Source organism: Suricata suricatta, chromosome 8, assembly GCF_006229205.1.
Source record: "Suricata suricatta isolate VVHF042 chromosome 8, meerkat_22Aug2017_6uvM2_HiC, whole genome shotgun sequence".
Classification (NCBI taxonomy): Eukaryota; Metazoa; Chordata; class Mammalia; order Carnivora; family Herpestidae; genus Suricata; species Suricata suricatta.
In genome coordinates, this window is record NC_043707.1 from 97,603,544 (window position 1) to 97,612,435 (window position 8,892).

General features: G+C 46.4%; 1 protein-coding gene across 1 annotated transcript in view; it reads left to right on the top strand.

Annotated features, from left to right (window-relative positions):
- The window catches only part of PLPP3 (phospholipid phosphatase 3), a 55,384-nt gene extending 47,303 nt beyond the window's left edge, over positions 1-8,081 (top strand). The window contains exon 7 of the mRNA XM_029945823.1: positions 6,131-8,081. Within this exon, the coding sequence (XP_029801683.1) occupies positions 6,131-6,256 (126 nt within the window). The 3' untranslated portion in view covers positions 6,257-8,081. The remainder of the gene's footprint in view (positions 1-6,130) is intronic.
- The last annotated feature ends 811 nt before the right edge of the window (positions 8,082-8,892 follow it).

Here is an 8,892-nt window from a genome sequence, read left to right on the forward strand (position 1 = left end):
CTGAGTAGTTCATGCACTTGAACAACCCCCAGGCTAAAGTGGAAACGTGGCGTAGCATTACAAGCCTTAAAGCCTCTGCCTAGTGCTAAAACGGAAGGTCATTAAAAGTTGAGTGTGGGTTGGGGCGCCTGGGTGGCTCAGTCAGTTGAGTGTCTGACTCTTGGTTTTGGCTCAGATCATGAGCTCACAGTTTGTGAATCGAGCCCTGCGTCAACATGTACACTGACAACATGAATAATATTAAATTGAGATTCTCTCTCTTTCTTTCTCTCGGCCCCTCCCCTGCTCACACTGTCTCTCTCAAAATAATTAAATAAATAAACTTAAAAAAAGTTGAGTGTGGGTAGCAAAGAGAAAATACAGGCAGCTCTGGGAAGGGGCCCCAAACCCCAGTGTACAGATAGAGGAGCTGCGCTCAAATCAATTGCAAGATGTGTAAGACCTTCAGCCATTAACATGGCAGATCTAGGATTTGAGCCTGTCTGTTTATCCCCATACGGTGCCCAATCTTGGTTCTCTTAACTTTATTCTGGATAACAGACTAAAATAGGAGTTGTTAAATGCAGATTCCAGGACACACTTCCCATAGGTCTTGGGTGGGCCCAGGAATCTGCTTTTTCAAGAGGCAGCCAGCTGATTCTGAAATAGATCATCTGAGGATTACACTTGGAGAAACACCAGAATAGACAACCGTCCGTTTTCTTCTGGTTGTAAGATTCCAAAATTCTTCTCCTTTAATATTTATCTCCACTGGGCTGGCATGTAAGCTCAATAGAGGCTTATAAAAATCCTTGATGTATGAGGAGGTGATTCCCATTTTCAAGGAGTTAACTTACACATTCTCAGGAGTTGAAACTCTCAAGGACTCCAGAATCATTCAAAGAACAATTTTGTTGTCGTCATCTACCCTTAATGAAGTGCCCCTCAGAATTTGCTGATGTGGCTATTCGCAGCCTAATGGGAATGGAGACTTGGCTACTGACCAGACTTCTTCTTTCTGGCCAGCTTGGTTCTTGCTGAGCTCCAGCCAGGCGGTACCCAGGAGGGCTGGACGGTCCCTGCTCCAGGGGGCTGGCCTCTCTGGGGCCAGCGAGTGCTGGCAACAGGACATCAAAGGCATCTTCCTTCTTGATTGTGCTGACTCATTCCCCAAAATAACCTCAGAAATTATAGGACTTTGAGATCAGATTCTATCTCTCCTGTGGAAAACTCCTACCTGCGTATGATCTTCCTGTCTGGGTTGATTTATACCTATTGGGTTATATTCTTAATCATCCTTCTCCCCCCCCACCCCTTCTTTTCTTCTAGTTCCTTCTCTTGTTTCTTGTGTTCCCACACAAGGGATGGGGGAAGAGAAGTGACGTTGTGTAGGGAGGCACTGAACACATGAGCCAGTGACCGTGGCTTCCATTTATTAACCTTTCACTGGGCATCAGGCATGTTGTCACACTTGTGCCTTTTGCTACATTATGTCCTTAGAGTAACCGTCATTTAGGAATTTTACTGAAAATGGCCAAGGTTGGATTTGAAGACAAGTCTCTCTTGCTCTTGTGGGCAGAGCTCATTGCCAGTGCTGCATGTGCTGGGTGGGGAGGGGAAGATGGTGACGCAGTGGTACGGTGAGGACGGTGGCTCCCCATACACTTCTTACTTCCTGTTTATAATGAATGGGGCTCCTTAGCCTGGGGTTTGGTTGCCTTGTTTGTATGTAGTCTTGCTGTTGGTCAAAGGACTTCACTGTCCTGAGGGCTTGGGTTCATCAGGGCATCCTGTATGCTCAGGTCACAGAATGGCCTGCCATTCCGACTCAGAAGGTGGCCAGAACCCTTCCCCAAGGTACTGTCAGAGGGACCCCAAATATTAGAAGGCAGAGGAAACCAAAGCTACAGTTTTGTTCCCCTGGTGCAGTTACCCAAGCCTTAAGAGTTCTGGGGAGAGGGGAGGACAAGAAAACAAGAACAAAGATTCCTAGAGGGAAACGCAGAACTAGAAAGGACAGCATTGCCTTCCCTGCACACCTGTCCACCTACACACACCCCCCCCTCCGTCAGCTCTATCCACTGCAGTCTGCACTCCACATTCCAGCAGTCCATCTCTTCTTTGTCTTCACGGCTTGATGATAGTGCGGGACTCGTCTTCTCCTGGATTCTGCGGGTCCTGACTTGGTGCCCTTGCCTTCGGGTTCTCCGTTCCCCTTCTGACTCCTTCTGCATCTTAGATACAGTCTTCTCAACATGCTGCTTCCCTGCTACAGCCTTGACAGTGGCTCCTGAAGCCAAGAGGATAAGGTTCGAATTTCTTAATGTGTCCTAGGAGGCTTCTCAGGATCTGGCTCTCTCCTCTCCAGCCTTATTGACCGCACGGCCACAGCCATGCTGAGCTCCCTGCAGCTCCAGAACGTGCTGTTCTCTCACTCCTGTGCCTTTGCACATGCTGCTCCTTTGCCTAGAACAACATTCCTGGCATTCACCACCTGGCTAACCCCTATTGAGCTAAGCTCAAATATACCTCCTTTGAGGGAAGCCTTCTAAAGCCTCCCCCCTGCCCCTTCAGTCTGGGTTAGCTGCTTCTTCAACTCCCCTGGCTTCCCTATATCATGATCTTTGAAACACTAAATCATAGCTATCTATTTGCTTGGATCTCTCCCTTATTGCCCTGTAGGCTTTCAGAGGGCAAAGGACTCTTAGGTACATTTATCTTTATAATCTCAGGGCTTGGCACAGAGCAGATGTTCAATTTGTGTTACTGGTTGCATATAAAAAAATAAAAGCACTTTATAAAATTCAAAGAATCAGAGAGTTGGAATTGAAAGCAAAAGCTCAGGGCAGTTTAAAAAAGAACTTTTCTTATTTGCTTAGGGTATAGATTTCTGGCTCGCTGACACTGTGTTTATTATCTAATGTGCTCTCTTCTCACAGCAGAGAACTGTGGAAGTAGGGCTGTGGGCTGGGAGTGGTTCCCTGGACATAAGATAGCTACCTAATTTGTATAGACACCCCCCCCCAACCCCGCCTAGGCCTCTGGGTTTTCTTTCTGGGTGGAGATCACCTTCTGCAGGAAATGGAACTGCTCGGAGCAAGGTTTTCACTTTTGCTAGTCCTTTTTGTGCTCTGCTGTTCAAGCGTTAGAAAGACTGAGCCCTGTTTGAGTCTTGACAGGATCGAGTTTCATGATCCCAAAAAGTGTTTGTGTAAGCTCAGGCCACGCTGAAAGCGAAATGTGGCTTAAAGGGGGGCTCTGCTGGACCTGACTCAACTTTTCATCTTGCCGCCTGGCCACGTATATGCAGTGTACAAGCATGTGGTTCCCCAGAAGTCTGGGGGATTTGCATGTGCTGATAAGACGCAAGGCCAGAGTGCTTGCTTCCAGTAGAGAGGAGTTCAGAAATTCAACAAGAATTTATTTATTTATTTTGAGAGAGAAAGAGAAAGAGAGTGAGCAGGGGAGGGGCAAAGAGAGAGAGACAGAATCCCAAGCGTGGACATGGGGCTCAAACTCATGAACCATGAGATCATGACCTTGAGCTGAGATCAAGAGTCAGATGCTTAGCTGACTGAGCCACCCAGGTGCTTCCTCAACAACAAACATTTATTGAGCCCCTCACGTGGACAAGGCTCAATGCTAAGTATTGTGGGTGATATAGGATCATTAGGGCCACAGTTCCTTCCCTGAGAAGCCTCCTATCTAGAAGGACAGGCTGACAAGCAAGCCTTGGGAGAAAGGAGAGGCATGGCTTACTCTAGGTCATTAGGTCATTACTTTGGGGTTCAGAGCATTGTAGAAAGGAACGTCTTTTTATTGAACTGTGTACCAGACACAGGTTTAAGTCTCCCCAAGTACTCTCTTGCCTCTAACTTCCGTATTATCCCTGCCTTGCAGCTGGGAAACGGAAACCCTAATATGCGGTAGATAATGAACTCAGAAAATTAAACTGGGAAATAAGCCAGTAGATGAAGGTGGTGTCAGATTCTTGAAGGGAAGATGTTTATTGGCGCATAGGGGTGTGTTCCCTGCCATGTTTGCCTTCGGCAGGTGGGATGAAGCTGGGAGAAAGAGCTCTAAGAAACGAGAGCAGGGAGAGTGCTTATTTGGTGCAGCCGCCTGCTGGGCAGGAAGAAGTGCATTTGAGAGCCAGCCACGGAGGGCTTGGCTGAAGCCTTCTGCCAAAACAAAGTAAAGATGGAAGGAGAGGGTAATTTCCAGGCAGAGATGGGGATACTGGCTCTGAACCTGTCAGAGAAGGGTTGAAAAGTGTAATTATTTCCACATTTAACTTCAGTCATGGTCCTTAGTATTTCCTTATATAGGAAGCACTTGAAAGCATGTGTAAAGGATTCCCAGCCAGGGGGCCTAGACCCTCCTGGCAGGGAGGGGTACACATCTTTCCTTTCCTGGTTCTCGGGTGTGGCCCCTCTAGGAGACAAGAGTCCTCACTGTTCACACCTGCTTGGAAAAGAAAAGGGACAGGAGGCTTCATTTTTCTTCTTTGCAAAATGGTACATTCTATAGCACTTGGGCTGTAAGTGTATTAAAATGTTAACATTTCTTGGCAACATTTCGCTTTCTGATAGTAGCACAGAAGCATCCCAGCCATCTTTTCTTATTTATTGCTTTTTTACAAATAAATAATAATCAAACGTTTGAGTAGGTGATGTGTAGAATGGGTACAAAGTTCAAAAGGTGTCAGGGTTTTGTAGCAGCCCGTAAGTCTCTGTTCCCTATTTCTCTTCTGGTCCCTTGATCTCCTGAGTAACCAGCACCCCCAGTTTCTGGCTGTACTTTCTGAGGCAGTAGGTTGATTGCTGCCTGACTACAGAAAGGACTTTATGGAAGTTGGTTCAACAGGTGATCCAAGGGGTGATCCATGGACCCTTGATACATGATCCAAGGGTCAGGGGATTGAGCCCCACATCTGGCTCCACACTGAGCGTGGAGCTTGCTTGAGATTTTCTCTCTCTCCCCTGCCCCTCTCCTCAGGTCATTCCCTCTCTCTCTCTCTCTCTCTCTCAAAAAAAAAAAAGTGAAAAATAACTCCTTAGCCTCTAGTGTGTCCAGAATGAAGTCACTGTGCCATCATTATTAGTGAGTGCCTGACCCCGTGGCAGGACAAGGACTTTCCAATCCAGAAAGCTGCTAGGCACAGAAAATTTGGAGGTGCTCTAGTCTCCATTTTGAAACTCTGCCATGTGTTTCCTATTAAATAACATGACTGATAACTACCTCTTATGGTTACTCAGTACAAACTCCTATTGCTGAATGGCTCAAGTGGATGTCTGTGTATTTATTTTGCCATGTAATACAAAGCATAAATTTTCCTTACTCCACTAACTCATCAGGTTCTTGAATCTGTCATCGTAAGCCAGTTGAGACAGGAGCCACACCTGAGCCATCTTTGTACTTTTGCAAGTTGGGTGTCCTCAGTGATTCTAAGACCGGGTGAGGTCTTATGCTCACAGGAAGGAAGGACTTTGGGAAGGAGCACTAGGACTTTGCACTGACCTCTCCTCTGGGTTAGTTGCTGACTCCCTCAGCAACAAAACCCCGGCTTCTGCACCCCCATCAAATTGTTGAGATCCGGACTTTCAGGAAAACATGGTCACAGCGGCTTCCTTCTCCATTCCTGCTGATAGGAATTCATGTTGGCTGATCTCTTGTGGTCACACCCTAGATTTCTTTGTGAGGAAAGGGAAAGTAGTATAGATTAATGAGTGTGACTAATTATGACTTGCTTCCTTATGTAGGAATTTAGTTTTCATTGCTGTTCATTTGCCTTGAGAAAGAAAGAAGTAGCATTTTTGATATGAAGCACTGGACTGAGAGTCCAGAGAACAGAATTCTCCTCCCAATATGTCTGTGTAAGCTGGGGAGTGTCACTGTCCTTCTCTGGGCTTCAGTTTCCCTATCTGTATAACACAAGTTGGTATATATATATGTGTGTGTGTGTGTGTGTGTGTGTGTATGTGTGTGTGTGTATGTATATATATAATCTCTCTAGGATCCTTCTCTAGTCAAAGATCTATGGTTTGGGGTCCCCTTTTCCCAAAGTCTGTGGTTCTATGACCTTCTCTTTGCTTGTCCCCAGAACACAGATGTCAGTTATTAATTTGGATGTCTGGTTTTGTGCTTCTAGGTTTTCTTTGTGTCTGACCTCTTCAAGACCAAGACAACACTCTCCCTGCCTCCCCCTGCTCTCCGGAAGGAAATCCTCTCGCCTGTGGACATTATTGACAGGAACAATCACCACAACATGGTGTAGGTGCCGCCCACCTCCTGAGCTGTTTTATAAAATGACTGCTGACAGCAAGTTCTTGCTGCTCTCCAATCTCATCAGACAGTAGAATGTAGGGAAAAACTTTTTGCCCAACTGATTTTAAAAAGGAAAGAAAAGTCTTACTTTGTGGCCTTCCAAAATAGGTAGCATTCACCTATGTGGAAACAACAGGAAACTAACACCAAGTGCCGAAATCCTGGATGTGCAATTGGTCTAAGTGTTCATGTTCTAGTGAGCACGGGCTTGTTCTGGAACAGACACTAAAATGATTTGAGTAGGGTCTGCCAGTCACACTTGTGGCCCGAGGAACCCCAGGCCTGTGAGAAAAGACCAGAGTCACACTGTAGCACACAATGCCAGAAGTAGCACTGAATCAAGACAGCAGCCACTGGGGGGGCTCCTGTCTCGGGTCTCTCGGTCCACACCACTCTAATCTGTGCTGTGACTTTGGTTCAGGAAGTTTGGTTTTGTTTTGTTCAATATAAGGGCAGAGCAGGTGTGCTAAGTCAGGCCGTGAGATCCTGAATCCAGATTCCCAGTCCTGAGGCCTTTCTCCCTCACTCCCCCGGCCCACAGACCAGCAGCCACAGCCCCTCACGTTAGCGATTAGGAGACTCTTTGTGGATGAGTGAGTTTCACAAATAGCACAATTTCAAAAGAGATAGAGGGTGCTGGCCCTCGTTTGTATTTTTTGGCCGCATACTCCTGTGCTGCGGGGACATCAGCTGCAGGATGCCCCTGTTGTGTTCACCAGTCACCCGGCACCTGCACGCTCTTGGTAACAGTTAGCTTTGGTCACCTTTCTCCCTGGAAGTCCTTGCTGTGTGCCCACCGGCAGGGGTTGGTCTCCCAGGAGGGTCCTGACACCAGCAAAGGCGTGCTCTGCCGCCGGCTGACGGGAAGCAGCCTTACGCACAAGAGACATGGGAGCAAAAGGGCAAGAAAGAAAAACTCACCAACCTTTTGGCTACTCAGAGTCAGAATGAGCCAGAGCAGCAGATGGTCCTGTGCCTGAGAGGCTGCCCTTCCAGATCTCGGAGCGGACGAGCATCTCTGTGGGGGCTGCTCTTGAGAAGCTTTGTAAAGCACTATTGTCTTGGGGTTGATCTCTAGGGCAGTTCTTGGTAGGTTCTGCTGGGCAGAACACGTGGGTTAAATCTCCGTAGAGTTTTTCTCATCCTCTATCCGTAAGTGTCCTTCCAAGCAAGGTCCCACGCTGGGCAGTAGACAGGGATCCTTTCTACTGAACCTTCGAGGAAAGGAGGAAGGAAGAAATGCTTTCAGATCGCAGATGCAAACCTTTCAAAGGGCTAAATGTAACCACATGGATCAAGCACACCTACATCCTTACTCCAGAAGCCGTCCTTTTCATTTCCACTTCTAGCAAGCTATGATTTTTATGTATAAATATTATATAAATAATGTATAAAACATTAAAAGTTAACTATGTAAGATATTATTTCTGAAACAATTTTAGCTACATCCACTATGATTATAAACTGTGTCTCGACCTGTGTTATTTACATTAGCTGCTTAAAAAAGCATGGAGTTAATTTTTTTTAATATCAACTAAAATATCGTAGTTCTGTGGTAGACATTGTTTTACAATGAACGAAATAACTGCAATTAGAGAAAACTGTATAAAAACGTTAAAGTGTCAGTATTTTTGTAAGGTTCCATTTTGTAAAGAGAATAATATTCAAAGACTTTTGTAGAATACAAAGTGAAAACTTGTATCTGCGAAACTATACTTGTATTAAATGTGCTTTTTAAATAAAAGCTCATAACACAACTAAAGAAGGAGTTGGAATTCCGAAATGTGTGAGGGTGTTTGTCTCGGGTGCCTGGTAGGAGGCTGACTATCTGAGCTCTTTGAATGGGCTGGCTTCACCTCAGGGCACCACTTCCTGATCTTTCCAGTGGGAAATATGGTGGCCAGAGCTCCCTCAGCTGCTCTTTCATCTCTGAAAGCCTGTTTGCCCAGAGAGACTCTGGCTCTGCTCTGTCTCAGGCTCTTCTAAAGAGCTTTTGTATTCTAAAGGAGTTTTGTCAAGGGGGGAGGAGCTAATGGGTCCCCCAAACGCAGATAAGAAGCAGGGCTCCTGATAAGGTGTGCTTGGGGAGCTTCCAAGGGAGCCCTTTACACATTTAAAGAAGGAGGGTGGAGGGTGCTCTATGGAGAATGGCAGTTGGCCCTTGCTTTCTCTCCCTGGGTCTCTCCAGCCTGGAAGACGAGGGGGAGCTGGAAATTTCACACTCACTGAGCACATGTGTATCAGGTACTTGGACCTGTTTGTCACTTTTGATCCATATGGCACTTATTTTGAGAAATGACAAATGAGAAAGAACCCAAAGATGAAGCGACCTGTCTGAGACCCTGGAAGAGTAAATTGCTGGCCAAGACTTGTGTTCACTTCCTATTGCTGCTGTAACAAGTGACCGCAAACACAGTGGCTTAAAACAGCACAGATTTATTACCTGACAGTTTCTGAGGCTCTGGGGCAGAAGCTGTTTCCTGGTCTTTTCCAGCTTCTAGAGGCCATCTGTACCCCCTTGGTTTGCGGCCTTTCTCCATCTTCAAAGCCAGGAGCATTGGACCAGGTCCTTTCCATTCTGCGGTC